Here is a 24370-nt window from a genome sequence, read left to right as displayed (position 1 = left end):
AAATGTTTTGATTACCTAGAAGCTTGTAACAGCTTAAGCCAAATGACTAATGCAACTAGAACGATCCTTATGTCATATATAACTGGTGCTACGCTATCCCTCTCACCTCCTCTGAAGGCTCTTGTACATTCTAAAACATATTTTGTGAAGCCTTCATCTTCATAAATGTTTTGAGCATGAAGACTATAACCCTAAACCATGTTTTTATGTTTGTTATGTTTTATTTAAGTAGCAAGTGTATCTTTGTTTTATATACTGAAATTCTACAAACTGACTGTACATGTTTGCTGTGTAGTTTGAACTTATTTTTTTCTTCATCAGCTTTTATTATTCGTACCTCTCTTCTATTCCAGGAGAGGAAAGTGACTAGAAAACAAATCCAGAAGACCAGAATACACTGGAGATAAAAAAAATAGTATTTGCAGTATCTTCATTAAACAGAGCCCTTTCAACATGTGGCCTGAAAGTATTACAAGCATGGGTACTGTTCCTTGTATTCAGGACCTCACTGTCATTACTTGCCCATTTCACATGAATTCACAAAACCCTAGGAAATCAAAAGTTTCCGATTTTAATATGTTAATTAAGAACACTGTAAAAAAACAAAACAAGGGCCTTAATCAGAAAAGGAAATATTTGTATCATCTTCTCTTACAGTTTAAATTACATTAAATTTGTATTTTCCGAATTTTTACTACAGTATCTCATGATAATTAAGCCTCTGCAGAAGTTGTACAGTCCAGTAAATTTTCTCCCATATTCATTGCTATGGATATATCATTTATGCTCATTACTGAAACTTCATCAGATTTGGATGTTACAGAACTAGGAAAACAGTGTTTCAGTAACACATAGGTATTAAAACCAAGTAAAACATTTGAGAGCGGTCTGCAGACCTCCAATTAAGAATGATTTTAAAACAGGATTAAAAAAAAAAAAAAAAGCCCAAAGTATGACAAGCCTGCATTACAAAACTCGCAATACTTATCTACATACAATGCATTTTTGATAAAGAATGCACTTCTTCCAGTCAGACTTCTAACTTCATCTACAGAAAAATACTTTTTTTCTTATTGAAATCAGGAATAATAATATATATATATATATATATATATATATATAAAATCAATTAAGAAATCAATGCTGTTGAGTTGTTATGGCCAAAGGGCACACCAAATATACCATGGATAGCACTCTGTCTATCCTACGTTTCTCCAACTAACTCACATGTAACTCCATCCACACTGTTAAGAGCAGCTAAATTGTGCCACTATGAGGGCCACTCATTCTCAGTGAATACCACTGCATAAAATTATTGTCTTGAGCCTTCTCCTCACAAAGAGTAACTAGGAACTGGAATTGTCTTTATGAACTTCTTGCATAAGATAATCGCTATCAGAATCCATGTTTTCTTCATCTTCGGATGGTTCTTCTGCCAGACGTTTCATACCCCGCTGTTGTGAAATGGCCAATGCATATTTGATATTGTAGATGTTCCATTCACAACTGTAAAAATAAATAGGAACAAGTTAGAAATAAGATTCCATTTTCCTCTTAAAATAAAAACACCTCTAAAAGAAGATTATCTCAAAAGTTCTAACACCAGACTAATATCCCTCAATTACTCCACACTTTTGTGCAGGGTTTTAATTTAAACTTTTAAATTTAACAATACATACAGTTTTGAAACATCTTCAAAATGACGTTGGATGCTTTTCTGAAGGAACTGGATCACAGGGAGCAGCTTCACTGACCTTCAATGCAGAAAACACGCAATTTGCAGTGCGATTTATATGTACACACGGAGTCTAGAACTTTTCTATACTCACAAAACTTTAACAAGCATACACGTTAACTTTTCAGCACAAACATTTTAAGACAATACTAAATAAACAAAAGCTCTTTGCTTTTGACTCAGCTTTCAATGATTATACTTAACACAAATATTGCCAGAAACCATTTTTTTCCTAATGTAAAACTGCAGCTTGAAGAACTCATTCTGCTCAAGGTAGTGATAACAGTTCTTCGAGTTAATACAATACTTTCTGAACAAGGAAGAGGTGGTTTTAAGTTGTCCTCTTCTACTTTAAGAGTAACAAAAGGAGAAAATATGTTCCAGTCATTTAAGTAACTAAAACACGAATACCCATGTTGAAGCAAGGAAAGAGTTAAACAATGCACTGTTTCTTTTAACCTGCAAGACTCCTTCTCAGATTACTTCTCAGTTAACTTGTTTTAAATTTGTAAATTTGCCTACTTTTTGTTCCTGAAAGTCCATAAACTCTATACTTTGGGTTGGCTGAATGTAATTCACAGACAAGGCTCATGTAGTTATAAAGAACTATGAAAAGCAGAGTACTAACAAGCTAAGAGTGCATGCTATTATCACAAGCCTACAAAAATGCAGTCCGTACTTGCACATTATCTTTTCATTACAATTAATATGTATAATTGTTTAAAAATGCAATTTCTAAAATCCTACCATCGCTCTTGAAATCTTCATGTGATTTTAGGCTAAGCAAGCTATGCTAAATTTCACCTGTAATAGCTGCAAAACATTTTTTTCAATTTATCCTCAGAATTCCTATTATGCATTCCAATTCTATTATACACACTTGTTAGAATCATAGAATCATTCAGGTTGGAAAAGATCTTTAAGATTGAGTTCAAACTGTAATTTTTACCATTAGTAAACAAGTTGTGAAAATTAAGTAGTTTTAATTGTTGTCTATGCATTGTCTAGAATGTCAGCAAATGTTAAGTAAAAATCCTAAGCTGACAGGTAAACCAATTTTAAAACGCTTGTCAGCGTTCTGACTTTCACAACATCTCACCTTGTTTTCAGTTTCTGTCCATGCAGCATGAGCAACTTATGAACCCAAATAAGATAGAACTCTAAATGACAAGTTATCTCAAATGCAGAGGCCAGGAACTCCAATACTTTCTCCACGTACAGGTCTGGGAGTGATGAGCAGACAACATCAACTGCACAAAAAGGAAAAAAGCCCACAGACATCAAAGTTGAATAATGTGAAAGAGACCACAATAAAGCATGAGGAAGGAAAAAAAAAAAAAAGAAAGAAAAAGTCAGTCCTGATTGCATTTCAGGGTACAGTACCTGTGTTTCCTCTCTGAGCTTTCCAATCACTACTGTATTTAAAAGCAAGAACTTAACACCCTGCCCTTCCTCACCTCTAAGTTCCTCCTCTTAACAGAATACTCTCCCCCATCAGCTCTCCTTTAGAACCTCCACCCTCTGCTCCTCTTTCAGTGTAACTACACTTTACTGAATATGTCAGTAAAGAGGGGTTGGACTAGGTAACTACTGAAGGATCTCTCCAACCCTAACCATTCAGTGATTCTATGATTCTGCAACTTCAATTCTGTCTTCCTTCTAACACCTGTTAGGCACTTGAAGGCAGTAAAAATATTGCCCTTTTCTTTTGAAGAATGAACAAACTCAGCTCTCTTAAGCCTCTCCTCAGCTGTCATGCACTCTGGCCCTCTAATAATTTTCCAAGCCCCCCACCAGATGCTCCAGAGTATCAATGTCTTTCTTGTACAGGACTCCTGATGTGGCCTCACAAGTGCTCAACAGAGAAGACTAATCGCTTCCCTCCAACTGTTGACTACATCCTTGATGTTACAGCCCAGTATCTGGTTAACTGCCGGCACAGTTACATGCTAACATATGAGCATGCTGCAAATTGGTAAAATTAAATTAGAACACTGCACGAAAAAGTTGTGGTGTTTCTTCTGTGTTTTTTTGGTTGGCTGGTTTTTGCCTCTTTTCTGGTTTTTTTTTTGTTTTTTTTTTTTTTTTTTTTTTTTTTAAATAAAATAACCTTTCTTAATCTTCAGTCTTCAGCTACAGCAGACATCAATGTTATACTTCTCCCTCTCAGCTCCCCAAGAGCTAAACTCTGCCCTTTACACCTCAACTTATTTAGCTTACACATCTCTGCTTACAGAGATTTTAACTTCATGGAAGATCTACTCACCTTCATCACTAGGTACAGCCTCTATGACCTCCTGAATTAGTTTTTTTTCATTTAGCTTGAAGGCCATGACAATAGCCTTAGTGTATTCCTTTTGATGCAGTGTTTTTCGTATATTGCTGGGTGTGACATCAATATCCAGCTCAAAAGGATCAAAAATTAGCCCAGAGTCCAGTGAATAGATAAGGAGACCCTCTGTGGTGGTGGCTGCCCAACTTCGTCCTAGAAGAGAAGTCAACACTATTTAAGCACAAAGCTGAGTTTTCTAGGATAGAAACAAAAGAGTGATGATAAACAAGTGACTCTTCATTGTTTACAAGAAGCGGGTAAGACTGAAAGCCATGCATCATTGTTGGACCTGTCAGCAATGACAATACTTGTAAAAAATTATGTACACTGATGATGATGCTGCAAGTGATGTACACTTTCATTTCCCAATTATCCACTATGTTCGAAACTAGCCTATAAACCTAGCAGCACTGTGTAACATCTACGGACACCATCTCCAAGCCATTTGTACTTCATTATTACTCATCCAATGCTCTATTTTTCTTTTGTTAATATCAAATGAAAAGAATAAGCCTATATTTATTGTTAATACTCACCTGTAGGAGAGAATCGTAGGCAAGTCACTCTTATTTCCGGTTTAAAATGTCGATAGCTCATGTCACCTAAAAGAGAATTTTAAAAGTGATTTAAGATATTCACTGAAAGTTTTTGGTCTAGCTATCAACTCTAACTACACTGTTATCAATATGCTGATAAATAATGCAGAACATGCCAAAACTTGGCAGTGTTAAAGACAAGGTAGCTGTAAAGACACCTGTAGCTCTGCCTGGGATTGCTCCGATCCAGGCGCAGGACCCTGCACCTGGGTCGGAGCAATCCCAGGCACAGCTACAGGTTGGGCAGAGAAGAGATTCAGAGCAGCCCTGCGGAGAAGGACTTGGGGGTGTTGGTCGATGAGAAAATGGACATGAGGCAGCAGTGTGCGCTCGCAGCCCAGAAAGCCAACTGTATCCTGGGCTGCATAAAGAGGAGCGTGACCAGCAGGTCCAACGAGGTGATCCTGCCCCTCTACTCTGCTCTCGTGAGACCTCACTTGAAGTATTGTGTGCAGTTCTGGTGTTCTCAACATCCAGAGGAGGACCACGAGGTTGATCAGGGGACTGGAGCATCTCCCGTATGAAGACAGGCTGAGAAAGTTGGGGCTGTTCAGCCTGGAGAAGAGAAGGCTGTGTGGAGACCTCATAGCAGCCTTCCAGTACCTGAAGGGGGCCTACAAGGATGCTGATTCATCAGGGACTGTAGTGACAGGACAAGGGGTAACGGGTTCAAACTTAAACAGGAGAAGTTTAGAGTGGAAGTAAGGAAGAAATTCTTTACTGAGAGGGTGGTGAGGCACTGCAATGGGTTGCCCAGGGAAGTTGTGAATGCTCCATCCTTGGCAGTGTTCAAGGCCAGGTTGGATGAGGCCTTGGGTGGCATGGTTTAGTGTGAGGTGTCCCTGCCCATGGCAGGGGGGTTGGAACTAGATGATCTTAAGGTCCTTTCCAAACCTAACTATTCTATGATTCTAAGATAAGTAAAAGACAGTCCATGCCCAAGAGATCCTATAGCTGAATTGCTGGGACTGAATTCTGCTCTTGGAAAATTAAATCAGCACTGCTGGGTTCCGTATCCAGGAGACCTCCTGTTTCCTGCTGCTTCTACTACGCAAAAGGACCCACCCATACATCACCTGAACACTCGTGTGACAGATTCCTGCAGCTACAGAACATTCAGGTAATTTTAACTTTAAAACTGAGCTGAACAATTATCTTATTTTCTTATCTGGTATCAAGTCTATGTCAAAGGTTTTGATTCACATAAAACTAGGAAGAAGACAGCAAAACCAAAAACCATACCTCTTTTTACTCCAGGAAGGGGAATGGCGACACCATCTTCATCGCTAGCTCCTCCATCAATCAGAGCCATGCTGCCAAATTCAGTCATTTTTCTCCGATCTAAGTACTCCTAGAAAAACATGTAAGTTCCACATTCACTGCACTGAAACTCCTCTCAAACATCTATATTAACTGAAAATTCTCCCTAACAAACATTCAGGAGTCATCTAGCAATTATTTCCCTGCATTTTCTTCCAACAAAGCAGGCAACAGCATCCAACCACAGATGAGCAGAGCAGCCTGATTCTCAAGGCCTCAGAACAGCACAACTCAGTTTGGACTGTGGTTTCACATTATTATAATGTTGTTCTACTTAAGAGATACATTTCCTCAGATGCAGCCCTACTCTTCCTCCCCTTCAGGTTCCATAACCGCATCATGCTAATGGAAGGGCTGACAGCTATGCAAACGTTTTAGGGACCTCCTGCTCTCCATTTTAAAACATCCATCCCCTCCAGGACTATTTTCTAGCAGTCTAATTTCTGATATCCTTTTAAGCCACATGTTGAGATACACCAGCACAAAAGAGGGCAGCAGAGCAACAAAGGCTGCTCCACTGTTGTTAAAAGAAACATACTTGGAACCACAGTCAAATACAGCCTGACATGAACACTGGAATAACCCTCATTCTTCCAAACAAAGGGATGTCAAAAAGGGTTACCAGAATTTTGTTCTTTCTGATGCTTTTCATCATTCATTTTAAAGGAACTTAATTTTGCATTTGGCAATATTCAGAAACCCAGTTTGTAAAGGTCAGTGATGCTGTTTTGCATCCAAAATAAAATCCTTCATTTCGTTGCTAACACAAGCAAGTGACACTCAGGGAAAGTTACAAAATATTGATAATTTAAATTTTCTCTTCAATTTTAAGTTAAGTGCCAACTGACTTAACTATGCTTAAGAGTTCTGCTCATTCAGTACAAACACTGCAATCTGACAAGACCTTAGTAGTTAGCTGAATGTCAGGAATTAATTTTAATTAATTAGATTTGTTTTCTGTTAAATATTTCCTTACTACTCTCCTGCGCAAAACTAAGAAAATGGACCTCTGCTTAACAAAACATTCATGAACCCCACGCAATGAGATGTTGCACCAAAACCAAAGGGGTGGGGGAATGAAAAAACCTGACTCCTGCGGTCACATACCTCCATTGCATCTAAAGAAAAGTTGCATGAGATTTCAAATTTTTTCAGGAGAATCTGCTCCTTGACATTATATATACAGACAAATTTTGACAATCCACCTGCCAGAACAGATTGACCATCTGCTGAGTAACACAGAGTAGTAAATGATCTAGTAAAGAAAAAGAGAAAGTAGTTAAATTTCACTGCCAAATTTGAGCTGGAAGACACAAAAGATTAACCATTTCATAGGAAAAGTGGAGATCTTCATTCACACAACATGTACTTGACATACAAAATGTTTACCACAAACAAGTACTTGGTGCTTTACTATGAATCACAAGTAATTCAGAACTTCAACAGCTTTCTGAAGTACTTCCATACTTCTGATTCTGACTGGCAGCTCAATGAATGAGCTGTCAACTACACCCTACACTATGGACGGTCAGAAAAGCTAGAGAAAAAACTGTAACGATATGAGAGGGTTGAGAGCTCATTAAAAAAAAAAAAAAAAAAAAAAAAAAAACCAAAAAACATTTGGGAAAAAAGGTCATTGTTTCTTTTTTCCATTTTGTTTTGAGTGGGAGCAGTACAGGGAAAAAAGATGAGAGGTTCAAGGGAAAAAGAAAAGAATGAAACATGACATCTATATTACGCTTTTTGACAATACACAACTTGCCTTTAAACATTACCTCACATGTATAGTAGCATGTGTAATAAACCCCACAGCATGTAGAATTTTCTAAAAAAAAAGTAACAGTTTCTAGACACTAACAATAATTACATACTAGTGCCTACATAGCAAGATACCCACTTAAAAACCTACCACATTTAGCAAGTGAACAACTTGCCGTGAGCAGCTCAATATTATGCTGGCAACCCAAGTTTGTTACTGACAAAAAAGATCTGATCAGTAGGTGGACAAAGCAGAAGACAAGAAGGATCCATCCAGATGTCAAGTCAGGCAGTTGTTTAAAATCCAACATCAGAATAAAAATACTTGAACAGCAGATGCACTCTCAAATCTTCAAGCAACTCAAAAGGCACCTCTTTTCACTGCAGTCTCATCTACTTACTTTCCCTTGGCTGATTGTTTGGCAGTTATTTTGTCAAGCTCCTTCCTTCCCATCTGGAGGTCATGCCTTCCCTCAATTGAGCCAGTCTGCACTGCACTTTCATGATCCCAAAATGTTATCTGTCCATTCAAAGCAGCAACTGCAAGCTCCTTGCCATCAGGACGGAAAGCAACAACAAGAACTGCAAAGAAATCGATCAATAGTTCAAAATGCTGTCAGATATTTTTGAAATGAAACACACTATATTTTTCTAGGATCTTAACTACTAGAAAAACATTCAGGGTAACAAGCATGACTACTTTTTCTCTGGACAACATGCAAATGTTTAGCTAATTATAAAGCTAAAGCCAGTATTAAATCAAAAAGATTTCTTGCACTGTTAACTAAATACTACAGAGAACTCTCTCAACTTTTGGTTTTCATTACCAAGAATAAGTGTCTATATTTGCCTTGTTAATTCTTGAAATATTTTTAATAGTATTTTTATATTTGATGAAAGATGAAATAAAGGTTACCATCTGAGTTCAATATAAATGTCTCCTTAGTTCTCCAGCTTTCTAACATATCCCATAACTTGACAGTTTTATCCCAAGAAGCACTAGCTAGAACACACTTCATTGGGTTAAAGGACAAACTGCTGATGGGACCCTCGTGACCTGATAAGACCTAATAAAAGAAAAATGATAACATGGAATTAGGTGAAAGAAACAAATTAATGTAGTCTGCATTCAGTAAACTCTAAATACAGCAATGAAACCATGCCTGACTTGTCCACACATGCTTGAGTTCACTTTTGCACATGTGACATGATGCATACCAGTCATTCCTAACTTTTCATTTTCACAAGTTTTTGGGTTTTTTTAAATCACTGAAGTACAATCACTGCATAGACCTCTGCAACCATTCTTATGCATGCACATAGGCTCTTCAGAGACCAAGACTTAGGAATACAGTGTGCTTCCCCCACCCCCATGTCAGAACAATCAGATCAACTGTGAAAAAGCAAGTCATTGCTCTGATAATTCATTGTGTCTTGCACCTGAAAATACTAAAGAAAAAACGCTAGTAAGAACTGTGAATAAGAGTAACACAGATTTTTATAGCATGGAGCTCCTGCTCCTCTCAAATGAAATCAAGGAAAGAAACTAAAAACTCTGGAGATGCACTCAAGTATATGCTGAGTTACTATAGTGATCAGTATTCAATAGCTATGCCAAATTAAATACATAAATTGCTTAGTTCATCTACTTGTACAAGATATACAATAATGCTTAAGAATTAAAAACATGACTTTGATTTGCTCAGAAGTACCGCATCCTTGCTTTATTACATCTACTCTGAACAGAATGCATTTCAAACTAGCAGCAAGACAGTGGGTTATTTCTCACCCTACACAAGAAAAACCTTCTACACAAGAAACTCTGCCCTGCTCTGCTCCAGCAAAACCGTCCATGAAATCTGTATCAAAGTCTTAGGACAGCACCTAAAATTTATTACTTGGAAAAAAACCCCAAACAACCAAACCAAAACCATGTAGAAAATAGTATCTCTGAAGAGCTACTGGAGGATAGACTGTCATGTCCATCTAGCTCAGCAATACTGGTTTTACTCCATCAGCTACAAACAGCTCATTACTCCAAAATTCTAAAAACATCTTCCCCACAAAAATCCAGGATAGCCTCCATGCAACAATCAAAAATTGCCGAGAGTAACACAGTGCAGCTCCAGTTCTCAAATATAACAAAACAATGTTGTATTAAAAACCTCCAACGAATCCCAAAGTTACTTAGGATCATCACAATCTATATTACGTGTTAAATTCAAGCCCTCCAACACTGTAGGTCCTTACATCTAGCAGCCTCCCACTCTGCATTGACCAGATGAATATTTCAAAGGAATCCTGGGAACCAGCTGACACAATCTCACCACTGGAGTCCACGGCTAAACAAGAGAACTGACTTGGTCGTGGAGATGTAAAGGTACGGAAATTGCGGTATCTGTGGTAAATGTGAAAATTATGAAAATGTTTCAGGTAGATTTAAACATGTGATTTTCAAACTTTCCTGAAAAAGTATTTCATTTTACTTGTAAAGTCTTTTAAGCTATCTATGGAAAAAACATTATTTGTATAAAATCAGATGCAATGCCTCAGCACACTTCCATGATTCAAGAAAGGTATTAAACAACTTTGCAGAAATAGCAGCCAGAAATACTCAAACAGAACAGCTTTCTTCTACAACACAGCATACATCCATTCTTTAGAAAGCACAGGGTCATTTACACATCCAGTTCTGTATACAGCTGTATTTAAATAGCTCCATCACTAAAATGATGGCAAGCATTCTGTTATGTTATTCTGGCTGCCTTCTCCCCCTTTGAGTAATAGGAATGATAAAATTTCTAATTACTAAATATGAAGCAAGAGCAGAACTGAAAAAAAAAAAAAACCAACCAAAAACCAAAAAAAAAAACCCAAACCAAAAAAAACCCCTCATCAATAAACCAGTATTCACATTTGTGTAACTTCAGCCTGAAATGAACAATCAGCAGTTCACTATGTTCTGGGGGATAGAAGCTAAAGACTACATGACGCACAAAAGCTTTTATGAAGAATTACCTGTGTAGATCAAAAGCACGCACTGTTCCATCTAGGGAAGCACTCAAAATGACATAACCATTGGAAGTAAAAGTTACAGCAGTCACACCACTGGTATGTTCTGTGAAAGTGACAAAACAGAAGCTACTTGAAGTGTTCCACACTTTCACCTGCACGAGAGACAAGAAAGGCTTTATCAGAATTTCCACCACCAGTTTAGACAGAACGTAAAGGTAGGTAGCAGAAGAATAAAGAAGTCAGTCCTAGAACTCGGCAATAGCATAAAGGATTTTCAAAAAACTATCGGTAAGGAATTCTGTACAAGTGAGACAAACAGGCCACAGCTCATCATTAAACCCCTGAAGATACATATACAACATAAAAATCTAAGAGGAGGTAACACAGAAAAAATTTTGAAACAAGGGTAGTTTTCTTGGAAAGCTGTAGCACTTATTGAGCACTTTTGACTCCCAAGCTTCATACTGTCTAATCAAGTGTCAAATTCAAAACCAACTGCAAAGCCACTCCAGAAGTTACAATTGATATTAGGGTTTTTTTTTCCCTTGAAGAAAGATGTTATGCTTTTAGCTACATGCAGTTTGAGACTTCTGGGCTTTGGCCAATTTAGTATCCAAATGGCAGAAACCATGAAGTGGCAGTCTTTTTCTGACATTCACAAGTTTTGATAGGAAATAAGATACTATCTTTGTCCCATTTACCTGCCAAGAGACTGTGGGATTACAGTACAAAACATCTTTAGAAAACCAACAAAGGTACCTGTCATTGAAGTACAAGTCATTCATGAGAAGCTAATTTTAATTTAAAAAGCCCCAAGCTTCTGCAATGGTACATTTCAGAAAAATCTCTTTAGGGATTGCAATTTTATAAATAATTTGAAATTGATTTCACATTAAAACCAATCATTAAAAGGACATGAATTTGGGTGAAGTTCATTCATTTCAAAATCTCATGGAATCACTACAAGCATATGTAAGTTAACAGTTAATGAATTAGATCTTTTTGTGTTTATGGTGATTGCCATCTATAATGATTAAAAAATCATCAGCTAAATAGCATAAGTAATGCAATCTGCAGAGGATACCAGTAATAATAAATCAAAATATATATATATGCAAGAGAAAAATCAGAACACTTGAGGAGAAAAAAATATGACTTTATATTAAGAAAAATACATATTAATTTACAGCAAAGGAGCTTTTTAAATAAATTGGAAATTCAAGCTCTTTACTATGTTATTAAGACTTAAGTTGGTATCTCATTACTACTGCCTCACTTACTTTCCCATCCTCCCCTCCAGTTACGATGTATTGTCCATCTGGAGAATATGCTAATGAAACCATGCTGTTGAAATGTCCTTGCTGCTTCAGTACGTAGGACTCGCTCTGCCATTCCCAGACCAGGAGCTGACCCAAACCTGTAAATGCAGGAGAAGGATTAACCAGAATTATGAATACAATGACCCTGCACAGGCAAGCATAAACAAAAAAACAAAAAAACAAAACAAAACAAAACAAAAAAAAAAAAAAAAGGTTGACACAGGCTGCATTATGCATCTATCAATACTAACAAAAGCCCTTTCCCTTTTTTAAGTTCAAGGCAACTTTCTTCAAAAAGCAGGAGCTGTTACTTGCATTAACATTCTCAATTCTACAACAGCAATGCTATCAATCAGATGATAAATTAGATGGAAAGAAAAGTAGGGCTGCACATACAGGTATAATGTTGATTACCATGCAAACCAGTATGGACTGGATAGGAATGTTGGAACATACAGGCAGCTTTGAAAAATGACACGTGCAACAAGTGGCAAAGGAAGAGAGACTGGGTGCAGAACAAAAGCATACTATAAATTACAAAGGCTATGAGCTTTATCATAATTCTGCTAGAGTTTTCATACATGACATTTTTTTTTTTGCCTTTGTCAACACAACACTTTCCTGAATCACAAGAATTCTGTGAGGAGAAACAGATTAGGGATACCTGCTTTACTAGATCTAGACACTACAGAGATGAGGCTATAAATTATTAACAAAACTAACATTTGGAGTCAAGATGAGTATGAGGAATTAGCGCTTGCATGCCCACAACATTCCTCATTCTTCCATGAATACAGACCAAAAAAATTGACAAACCTGAACACCCAAAGGCAATCCAGTCACCAGTACAGTTGATGGAAACAGAAGCTATCCTTTGGTCTGAAATACTGAAGAGAGAATCACTCAATAAACAAACTTGTGCTTTCATGCCTTGTGTGATAAAACTTCAAATGTGGGGTTTATTACCTGTGTTCAAACAAGTTCTTTGATTACTGAACTTTTGCATTACTGTAACATCAAAAACCTCACACAAATTCTTGCCTTGTTATACTCAAAATCATCAAACAGGCAATTCTGCCTCATTCAGAATGAAGACAGAACATCCACACACCAGAGTAAAACTCCCCATGTTCAAGAAAAAAAAATATTTTTTAAGCAGGGAAATTATGCATTCTTTAGCATCATACAGTGATGGAAAATACTTTTTTTTTTTTAACTTAGAGACAATTTACAGATATTAGATATGCAGAACTTCCCCCTTTCCTCCAGTATTGTCTTTATTTTCTACAAAGAAGCTGAGAACAAAGTTCACAGTATTAAAGAAACCTATAGCCAACAACTAAGTATGCAGGAGTTCCTCACTCCTTTTCCATAATAAGCTATGGAATGTAGCTGTACGGTATTTATTAGGTATGTCTACTTACAATTTTGCCATTCCAGAAATTATAATACTAAATAGACACTCCTGGTTTAAGATTTTTCTGCTCTGATTATTCATCCTGCAGTATTAAACATGGTTATTTCTCAAACAAGAAACCTCCCTAAAAAACATATCCCACACACAAAACCAAACAAACCCAAAACCCAACAACCCCATACCTCACCTCAACGAGTGGATCAGATTGAAATCTGGAAGTTCATGGAGGTGAAAGATTCCAGAGGCAAAACCAGTGACTAAAAGGTGTGTTTTCTTGTGATAGGCTGCACATGTCAGGTTATTAAAATCTCCTTCCTTATTAAAAAAATACCTGGCACCAAAAAAGTTAGAAGCAAACTGAATGCAAAAGAAAAGCATGCAATTACAGATGCATTTCAATACAGGTCAAATAATTCTGATCAAGGTATTCTACAATAAAACTAAGAAGCAGTAGTTGCAGAAATTGCTAAATATATGTACTTTACATAGCTAGTGAAAGCCAATTCTCTTCTTTTCCTCAATGTTTACAGCTGCTACAGTAATCTGATTATCAGAAGGGATACCTGATCACACACAGTGAAAGGGACTGCACTGTGCATTTCCTATTATCTAATGCCTTAATGTGGATGGCTCCATGCATTCACTGCTTATCCATCTATATGCGAGCCCTCTTACAGAGGAATTGAATGTATGAAATTGAAACAACAATCATAAATACTATTGCCTAGAGAAAGTCTTTTCAGTTTGTAGCTATATCTCTTACTGGAATTAAAGAGATAAGCACCACATGATAGTCAAATAAAAAGAGTATCTGAACATTATCCAGTGGCTGTATACTCTGAATTCCTTCAGTCTGGAAGTGATGTTCACCAAGCCTAATTCCACCATGGGTTGGGGTAGGGTACTTACTTTATACCTCCTTGACAGTCAGAGAGACTGAGAACAGAAGCCTGATGTCAGGTGCTCCCAGATGGCCCCTACATGCATCCTGTATTTCCTTCAACTCCACTGACAAGAGGTTGCCTATGAACATTACCCTTCTTCAATCAAAGGTAAATGCTGTGACTATCTTACAATTCTCTTTGTAAGCCACACCTCCTTTGATATTGACAGACATGGAGATCCTTCCAGAAAGCATCTCCAAAGAGTTCATCAAAGAGGCTGATGAACTATCTTTATCAAACACTGCTGTCACCTCTTGACGTTAACCAATCTCTTCTTGCAAGAACTCAAAGTCTCTAGACTTGAATCACTTACTTTGCAACACGTGAATATTTAACCTTTTCTCTAGTCTCTTGTTCACTTGGACTGGCTTTTCCATGAATTTCTTCACCCTTTGGCTCTTCAAGAAACTCTTCATCATCTCTTGCTGCATCCTTTTCTCTAGCTGCATTTTTAGGGGGCATGGGCTTCAAACCATCAAGCTCTGTATCACACTGCCACACACAGAGAGCTGCATCCTGGCTAATTGTGTACAGCTAGAACACAAACACAGAATTATTGTACAGTACCTGTGTTTTGTACTCTGCTGTCCTGTTACGAACACAGACAAGCAGAAGAGTTAGCAAATGTGCACTCTATTATTATATTACATTACTTAGTCCTCTAGAACTCAAGGTGCTTTCAGAAAAATTCACCTGCCCTGAAAAGTGGCGATTTACTTTACCTGCCCTCAGGTAATTTTTGAAAAGACCAATGGCAATTTGATTACCAGTTACCAACACAGCCAATTATTTTTTCAGATTAAAACTGTTATTTTTGGAGGGAGCTATTTTAAGTAATTTACCCTCCCTCCTAAAGTTTACTTCTTCAAACACTCCTGGTGTTGTAAACTCCCCATCACAGCTGAGGAGTTGAGACATATTACTTATGGATTTTCTAAGTTCTGAGATATTATCAAAACAGTCATCATCTTTATCTATAGATAAATTTTATTATTAAAATAGTTGAAGCATAATCTTAAGAATCTTGTGTGATTATACATACATCTAGACTGTTCTCTTCAAAAAAGCAGGCCACTATTACATCCTTGTGCCCTCCAAGTGAGTAGTAGATCAAGTTTGCCCATCGTTCTGCTCCAAACACCCATGTAGACATGTCCTTGCTCCCTACTGCGAAACATCTACAAAAGAAAAGGCAATCTGAATTAGAATACTGGTTTGCAAAACTTTTCATGGGGTGGAGAACATTATGAGCAAGAAGACACCAGTCACTAATTTAAAAGTAATTTTACACACAACAGAGCTTTTAAACCAAGATTGGCAACTCTAGCAAAGGTAGATGGCCTGCTCACATTCCTAAGATATGTTCCTTTTATACATAACTAGGCATTTTCAAGCAAGAATCCATTGCTGATCCTTGCACATTTAATACTTTCTAGTCTGCCTAAACACATTTTTCTTAATTTAACACAGAATCAGAAACAGAAGAGCCAGAAAGTTTTTAAAGCTAGTACAATACTACGCAAAGAAAATGGACTGCAACATGCATGCAAGTATTAACAACATGAGCAGGTAGACAGTGCTTCAGCTTAACAACTCACTTGGAATCATCAGTCCAGTCAATACAAGTTGTTTCATCATATGGACCGTAGTAAGTTTTGTCCAGAACAAATGCATTAAATTCTCGTTTCTTCCCAGGAGCATGGTACATAAGAGCAACATTGTCTTTTGTAATCACAAATTTCCTGTCATGTGTGGGGAAAAATTGCACACAAAGCTGTTAAAGCAAACATCTGTTCAGTACGGACTGCAATACAATGAAACAAAACAATGTTAAAAATCTTTACTGTGTTATTGAAATGATAAATACAGACTGCTTTTGAATGAAAAACAAAAAGTTATTTCCAGGTTGTTATTACCCCCCAACTTACATGATGTCAGACGGAAAACCTTCAGTAAAAATCACTTCAGTTGAATAATGAAATACTTGCTCTCCAATTCTCACAAACGAAAAAAAAGTTTGAACATTCAAATCAGGGTATTCTATTTCCACCTCTCTTCACCTCCACATATCAGTCACTTTCATCAACACAAAGCATCTGCACCCCTGTTGCACACATCTTTTAATCTGGACCTGCTGCCAGTATAATTCCCTAACATAGAACTGCGATTCTAACTTTTAACACAATAACCTCATTCAAGATCACTTTAAGTCAATCCAACTGAGAAATGCCACCAAGAAGGGAGCTCTGCACTTTTTCCTCTCACCATTCTGACACTTGGAGCATTTATGTCACCACACTTCAGACAGTTAAAATATAAGGGATGTAAACAGAAGCACTGGATTCAGAGAACTGCCTCTTTCAGTAGCACAGTTGTCTTAGACTAACCCAAACACCCAAGTCAGTAGTGAGACTGCACTGACACAAGAGCCATCGTGCAACCCCGCAGCACTGATTGTCTCCCTGTGGGCTCTTTCACCTTATGCCACACATAAGAGCAGTTAAAACTCACACAAACCTACATTTCAAAGAGTCCCATCACAGACAACATGTGTTACACGCAACTTTCCTGACAGTATCTGTTTCCAAGGCTTTGCTTTTCCTCTTTTCTTCCCCTCTCACCTTTACAGATAAAATGCTCCCTACACTAATCAGTAAGGATCATCCCAGATTGGTCAGAATGTCTTCAAAATCACAACTAGTTTATGGGGTACTTTCTGTTGTTTTGTTCTAAAGCACACACATTTTACTTACTTGCCATCAGGGGAAAAGCTCACACTGTGAACTGGCTTGTGAAAGTAAAAGTGATGTATCACACATTTCCCAATCAAACTGACAAGCAAGGCAGCTCCCTCTGTAAGCACAGAAAAAGAAGGGTTGTGGAAATAATCAAATTCCCATAGGAACCATAACCTTATCAAGCTTTAGTTTCTTTCCTTAAGCTGGGGGAAAGTACCTCCTCAGAAAGGTTTCATGACAGTGTGCTTCATATTATTAACAAGAAAAATATAATCAAAATTACAATTTACTCCTAAATTCTGTAAATAAGTTATTTTTAAGTTCTGTAAACAAAGATATCTTCTGCAGAAATTCTAACATAATTTTTAAAGCAGAGCACTTCTGACTTGGGTTAAGGCTGAATACCTAGCAATACACTAGGTATTCATCTTCCCCTCTTAAGGCTGTATTTTTATGATATTCTTTTACAAAATAAATACCTCCTTTATAAAAATACCTTCATCAATCAGAATGGCAAGACTTCCATCTGGAGAGAGTCCCACACACACAATATTAAGCCGTGTAGCCAATGGGAATGTCTCACACTTATTACTGCAAGAAAATGATAAACCAGTAAATTTGGTACGAGGACATAGAAATAAGTCATCTTCGGTGACAATGAAATATGGTTTGATACCTTAAAGCCATAGAATACACCTAGATGTAAAACCCCCAAGATTTTCTTTAGCTTTCACAATCCCATAAACACCAAGTATGAGCTCCTGACCAGAATACCAGCATAATGAACATCAATCATAACTCTGACCTACAGGAAAGGGCAGGTGACAGCCTAGACCTTGCCATATACAAAAAAACATAGAATGGTTTGGGTTGGAAGGGACCTTTAAGGCCATCTTAGCTCCACCCCCCCTCACCATGGGCAGGGACACTTTCCACTAGACCAGGTTGCTCAAAGCCCCATCCAACCTGGCCTTGAACTCTTCCAGGGATGGTGCAGCCACGGCTTCTCTGGGCAACCTGTGGCAGTAGCCACACAGAAACACATGAGAAAACCATACAACCGAATCCAACAAAGATGATTATCTTTCCTCCTTTTTTGTTTTTAACACACGCTTTTACATACTTCTTATCTTACACTCCTCACGGACCTACGTACGGAAACCTACACCGTGCAACGCCTCGACAGTTACTCTGCTAGGCAGGATTCTACCTTTCAACGCTAAGCCACGGTAATTCAGGGTGTTTTACACCGCAAACCACCCTGGAGAGCACCAGCCCGCAGCAGGCGCAGCGGCGGTGCAGGGAGCACTGTGCTCACTTCCCATGGACAGCATGGACTTGCCTGCCGTCGTGCCCATGGGCTGTCTGGGTAGCGACTGGCGGAGAGCTAGGCCAATGGCCTGAGGGAAGCCCGGGCAGCATGGAGAAAAGAGACAGACACTAGGCCTCGCTTACTTTTTCAGGTCGAAGACGGAAATCCTGTTCCCCACGGGGCTGATGAGGGAGCTGCCATCGCGGGTGAAGCTGAGGTTCCCACGGCGGTACACGGTGCCCAGCAGACCGGAGAACTGCGAGGGGAGAAGGGAAGGGAGAAGGAAAGGGTGACAGCGGTTAAGAAGGCAGTGGGAAGGCGGCAGGGTCGCGCGCAGGCGGCACTCACCCGGTACGCGAACTTCATGGCAGCAGAGGCCGCACGTGAGGAACGCGTGGAGCCACAGCCAGCACGGGTGCACACGGAATTACTGCAGCGCCGGCGCGGGCAGTCCCACGCATGCGCACGAAGAGGAGGCGGTGGCTTCCCGCCGGCCTTCCGATGCAGAGGGGGAAACTGTTGCCCGAAACAAAGGGCTCCGTGGTTCAGCCCGTTCGATAGCTTTTGGTCTGCCCCCCTACGCATTGGCATAGCCCATGCCGTCACCTGGCCTTTGCCGCCAGGGTCGCGTTTCAGGTCAGTCGCTCTCAGTTTCCTTCAGGGTACCGCTGTTGAGCCCGTGACTACCGACCGTGAAGGGATCCAGGGGAGGAGGAGCGGGAGTAGGAACGGGGAGCGGCGGGATGTGCCTGTGTGTGAGGTTCCCCAGTGGAGGCGGAGCTGCCTGGAACGTAAAAGTGAAGGCCCTTCTGGGCGAAGGTCCTGGAGCACAAGTGTGATAGGCAACGGCTGAGGGAACTGGGGTTGGTTACTCTGGAGAGGGCTCAAGGGGAACGTTATCACTCTACAACTACCTGAAAGGAGGTTGTACTGAGGTGGGGGTAGGTCTCTTCTCCCAAGTAAGAAGTGATAGGACAAGAGGAAGTGGCCTCAAGCTGTGCCAGGGGAGGCTTAGATTGGGAAAAATATCTTCACCGAAACGGTAATCAAGTATTGGCACAGACTGCCAAGGCAAATGGTAGAATCACTGTCCCTGAAGTGTTCAGAAACCATACAGATGAGGCCCTTAGTGACATGGGTTAGTAGTGCACTTGGCACCTTAAAGGTCTTTTCCAACCTCATTAATTCCGTGTTTTCAAAAGGGGCAGCGCTGAAGGGGGCCCTGTGGGTGCTGGGCAGCTCCTTCTCAGAGTGGCAACCACTGTCAGACAGCTGGAGCGCATGCTTTAAAGTGCTGTTCTAAATACAGCCCCTCAGTTAAGCTTAGAAAACATTCTCCTGTTAAAGTAGCTTTGGCTAAAACAGATGAAGCAATCACTCCTTAGAAGTTCAACAGAAGTCACAGCAGCAGAGAAGTTGATTTCTTTTTAAAACATGTATATTTAGAACTGTAACGCTTACAATTTCATTAAACAATCTTAGTACAATGTGTTCGATCTAACAGTATATTACAGAACAATGTGAAAAATGATTTAATAGCAAACCATGAAAATGGAATTAATTATAATACCTGCAGTGTCAAAGTCACTAACTTGTTACCTTTTCCAGTCAAAGAATCCCAGCAGTCATTCACACTAAATGATGCTTTGGGTTTTATCCAGAATAAAATGGTATGGTTTCCACAGAGATTGGGCATTCCTTCACAGAAAGAAGATGCATGACAGTTTTAGCTAGTAGGTCTACTTTATACATCTATTTAGACATACTTTTTTAAAAACAAAAATTAATAATAATTAAAAAAAAAAAGGTTTGACCAGTGCAGGGTGTCTATTCATTTTTCAACTTAATTGCTATTCTTCTGGGAAAGATCGTTTGGTTTTTTCTTTCCCTTTATAATTTTGCAGAACCTGAGTTTAGAGGAAAAAAAAAAAAAAAAAACAAACCCGAAACCACCAACAATTAACTTTTCTAATGACCAGTTCCTCACTTTAGTTTTACTAACAAGTATTTGATATGGGACAGTTTTCCTCTGTGGAGTCTGTTGACAACGCACCATTATAGATCTGCAAGTAGAAAAGGTCATTCTCACATTAAATGCACAAGTTTCAATATCAGAAGCAGGACATCAGGAGTTGTAATTTTTCCAGTCACAGGTGGATTTGCAACATTCACAAAAATTACACTTTTTTTTAATTATTTTTACATTTTTTGTATTTACATTTCAGATATAAATAATGAAATTCTTTAAGTTACATGTTTTAACTTTGCTTCATAATTATTCTACATCTGCAAGCTTTCCTATAGCAAACCAACCTCTTTCTTCCATCACGAATGTGGAAGTCTGGCCTCTAATCAGTAATAATTACACTACTCCTTTATGATGAAAGGTTGACTGTTCAAGTATCGCATCATACTGAAATTTTGCCCCAATTTAAAAATTGAGGCAGCAAACCAAGCCACTTAGAAATGGTAATAAAAGAAATTAATCTGGGAACTCAATAAGCCAAATAACTTATTATTAAATTCTATCAATATCTTTCTTTGGTAAGAACTATGCAAGAGGATGACCCAACCCCCACCCCCAAAAAAATCATATAATATGTGACATCACAGTGTCTACTCTGTGAAGGAGAAAACCTCAAAAAATGAAGGAATTTTGTTCAGTTGTTTATAGCAGTAGCTCTTCCATGCATCTAAGTATGCAAATGATGGAAGTTTAATAAAAAATTGCAATGGCAGGAATTAACAGTGATGAAACAAACAAAAAACAAACAGAAAAACAACTACTACACCAGGGAATGTGCTGTTGTACGCTTTGTTGTGTTTCTGGCACATGTGGAAAAGCTTGTAAATTACTAAAATCAAAATCCAAGATTTGGGTAATTACATTGTCCAACTCTAAATTCTAAAATATGTAGGAAGCGTGAAACGAACCTCTCAGCTACCAGTCAAAAAAATAAAGAAGTGGTCCAAATATTTGGATTTTTTGCTTTTGTTGCCCTGTGTTGTGAAGCAGGATGTGACTGAAGGGAGAAAACCCAATAGCTCACACAAAACCTACTAAAGTGGCGATATAAACTAGCTGACACAAGCTTCACTGTACATTTAAATTGATACAATTGTCTGGTGCTTCCATGGCCAGTACATGTTGAGTGCCACAGATCTCCTTAGAGTTAAGAGCATTACAACAAAGACTAATCGGGGTCATAATCCTTTAAAGTGCTTTCATATCCAGTTTCTAATCGGTTTTGTTTTCCATGTTTTCATAGAGAGTTGTCATGTGACATTGACTTCCAGAACATGGTCGTCCTTGCTGGGAATGACAAGTATTTGCATACCCATGCTGCAGTTGAATACCTGACCAGATGAGAAGGATTGCAGACGGGGCATTGGCAAACCTTTGTGTTCCCCACTAGCTGCAGAATGCAAGCTACCTCTGCTCCTGATGCTGCTGCTGTCAGCTTGATCATCCACATTCTTGTCCACAGAGAGGTTATCATTTTCAATCCAGCTGTCTGTTTAAAACAAAAACCTGCAGTTTTATTCCATGGAGTGGTTAAACAACTTTAATCAGAGCTCAGATGCACAGTCAGCTTGCCACATGTTAGCAGTTACTAGTCATTTCTGCTGATGTTAATAGTCTGTGCACACTTTTGACCAGCAATGGAGGTAACAGAGTGAATTATATTGATTTCTAAGGAGAATTTAAGTAGCATTACCTCACATTTGTCACAGGCTAGAAGGGTGCACAGAGTTCCTGGAGATCTGCTGACAAATGCTAAGCTGTTTGTAGGAGTGAATTCTCAACTACAGCTCTGGCATTACTCAGCAGTATAGATAAAGGAACTAGGTGGCTGTGGCAATTTAACCTCTTCATCTAATATGGTTTATATGCCACAAATTTTCAACAGTTCTTCTATTTCACAGAATCATAGAATGGTTTAGGTTGGAAGGGATCTTAAAGATCACCCAGTTCCAACCCCCCTGCCATGAGCAGGGCCACCTCCTGCTACACCAGGTTGCTCAAAGCTCTATCCAACCTGGCCTTGAACATCTAATCCTTTCAAAAACTGGGAAAAAATTCTAATTCTAAAAAGCTAATGAAGACCCAGTAGATGTGCAGTTTACAGACAACAAAACCACAGAATTAGAGGGTTATCAAATATTTTTCACTTCATTATAAATCTACTGGCAACTAATTTGCACAGTAATATTTTAAGTACAAGAAAACACATTATTATTCCTCCTCACAGAGGAATACGGCTGCAACCCAAATTCAAAGTTTCAGTTAGAGCAACATTTTGTAAGTTTCAAGTTAGAACTGTGCGTAAGTTAAATAGCAAAGACACCTATAAGTGTCAATGTACTTCCTGGCCTTGCTTCTCTCTTTACACAAGAACATAAGAGAAGCAGAATAATTTCTGTAAGTAGCCATGTAGTTAAGGCAGCTTTACCAGCATCAAGTTGTGTGGAATGAGCAGAATGGTGAGGGAGGTATTTAAATAATCTGACATCAGGAAAAGGTAGGTATCCAGCAAACAGCGGCATCACTTCCATGTGGACTTTGTGAGTTGCTTGAGCTGCTACAGGCATTGATATCACACCAGAACTTTTTCCGCAGACTGCCCAGTTACTACTGTTGTCAACAACTGCAAGAATAAAGAGCAAACACTATAAAGATCTTTTCTGAAAAATGAAGAACACTCAGTACAGTTTTAGAGCACTTTTAAAATTAGTATTTTAGCAATATCTAAAAGCTCATCTGCTTTTATGCGTGCAAAGCTGTGCAAGGTAATTAAAAACAGCCCTACACAAAAGGTAGCATAGTTGGGCCTCTAGCAGTTCAGACTGGATGGATATTCTACTTGAGGACAGATTAATGATGAAAAATAAAACGTTCTCAGTCTAGCAAAATGAATATTGCTCAGCAGCCATATTCACAATACAAGAATACATGCCATAGAAAGCCTGGCAGATATCATTATCAAGACGAAACTATTGGGGAATTTTGTCAATATACTAAAGAAAAATATTCTTACCCTCATACATCAGTTTTGTTGTGCAATATCCATCTGATTCTGTTAATGCTTCATCTCTGTCAACTTCTGAGAGGTCAACAAGTCGGGTGATTGACACCTCTAAAGAGCAGAGTGAGCCTGTTTTACAATACTCTGCCCCCAGTGGTGGGAAAATTTCAGTTTTCACATGATACATTGTCTGTCAGGAAGAAAACAGTGCTCTTATCAAGAAAAAAGAGGTGGTTTATTTGTGTTTAAACTGAACTGGACAATTGACACAGGACAAACTTACACATCCTATTAAACATTTTTAGTGCTAAATTCAGTTGTAAGCAATGCTCACTTTGTTATCTTCCTCAGTTTGAGAAAATAATCAAGCTGAATTTGATTCAATCTATTTCTGATACCAGCAGCAAGCACACCATTTTCCCCTCCAGTTCTGTGCTTTAACTCAGCCTTTCAATGCTCCTAAATGGCCAATAATCTTACTATTTAAACAGAATAGTATTAAAAATGTTTCTTGGCTCCTCACTTCCCAGACACATACTCAAATTCTGATTAATACAGAACTGCTTCATCACTCTTACCATCACTGTCCCCAGAATAATGGTTCCCACATTATCAAAGAGCTAATTTTTAATTACTATGAAAATTAAATTTCTACCAGGCCTCCACACTGTTTAGCACAGTTAGTTCTCTTTATAACTCCAGAAAGATGCTGATACAGGTGCCACCAAATGCTAGTTATGTGCCAGTAGGTAAAAAAACCCCACAACCAACCCAAAATATTGCTCAATGCCAGTTTGTAATAGGCAAACAGACAAAAGGATTTGACCAAATGAGAATCTTCTCATGTTGCTACTTTT

The 24370-nt window shown here is 38.6% G+C and overlaps 2 protein-coding genes across 5 annotated transcripts in view; both read right to left on the bottom strand.

Annotated features, from left to right (window-relative positions):
* Positions 1 to 467: 467 nt before the first annotated feature.
* PWP2 (PWP2 small subunit processome component) lies at positions 468 to 18965 on the bottom strand. Its single transcript, XM_080612621.1, has 21 exons — positions 18835 to 18965; positions 18630 to 18742; positions 17671 to 17765; positions 17190 to 17289; positions 16035 to 16178; positions 15479 to 15614; positions 14750 to 14970; positions 13680 to 13823; positions 12892 to 12962; positions 12037 to 12173; positions 10760 to 10908; positions 9992 to 10139; positions 8658 to 8808; positions 8143 to 8323; positions 7091 to 7238; positions 5906 to 6014; positions 4604 to 4669; positions 4002 to 4220; positions 2835 to 2985; positions 1680 to 1754; positions 468 to 1506 (listed from the first exon to the last, which is right to left on the bottom strand). Exons 1-21 carry the CDS (start codon positions 18850 to 18852, stop codon positions 1347 to 1349), a joined length of 2736 nt encoding a protein of 911 aa, XP_080468747.1. The 5' UTR covers positions 18853 to 18965; the 3' UTR covers positions 468 to 1346.
* A 170-nt stretch (positions 18966 to 19135) lies between these two features.
* The window catches only part of TRAPPC10 (trafficking protein particle complex subunit 10), a 52392-nt gene continuing 47157 nt past the window's right edge, over positions 19136 to 24370 (bottom strand). For 2 of the 4 annotated variants that reach the window (XM_080612604.1, XM_080612606.1), the window contains 3 exons: positions 23526 to 23703; positions 22941 to 23135; positions 20062 to 22001 (listed from right to left, as the gene is read on the bottom strand). In XM_080612604.1, the coding sequence (XP_080468730.1) occupies positions 21763 to 22001; positions 22941 to 23135; positions 23526 to 23703 (612 nt within the window). In that variant the 3' untranslated portion in view covers positions 20062 to 21762. Of the gene's footprint in view, positions 19271 to 19838; positions 22002 to 22940; positions 23136 to 23525; positions 23704 to 24370 lie in introns of those variants that run through there. The other 2 variants (XR_013956390.1, XM_080612605.1) reach the window with 2 other exon arrangements.

Source organism: Psittacula echo (assembly GCF_963264785.1).
Source record: "Psittacula echo genome assembly, chromosome: 3".
Taxonomy (NCBI): domain Eukaryota; kingdom Metazoa; phylum Chordata; class Aves; order Psittaciformes; family Psittacidae; genus Psittacula; species Psittacula echo.
This window is presented reverse-complemented; position numbering and strand designations above follow the sequence as displayed.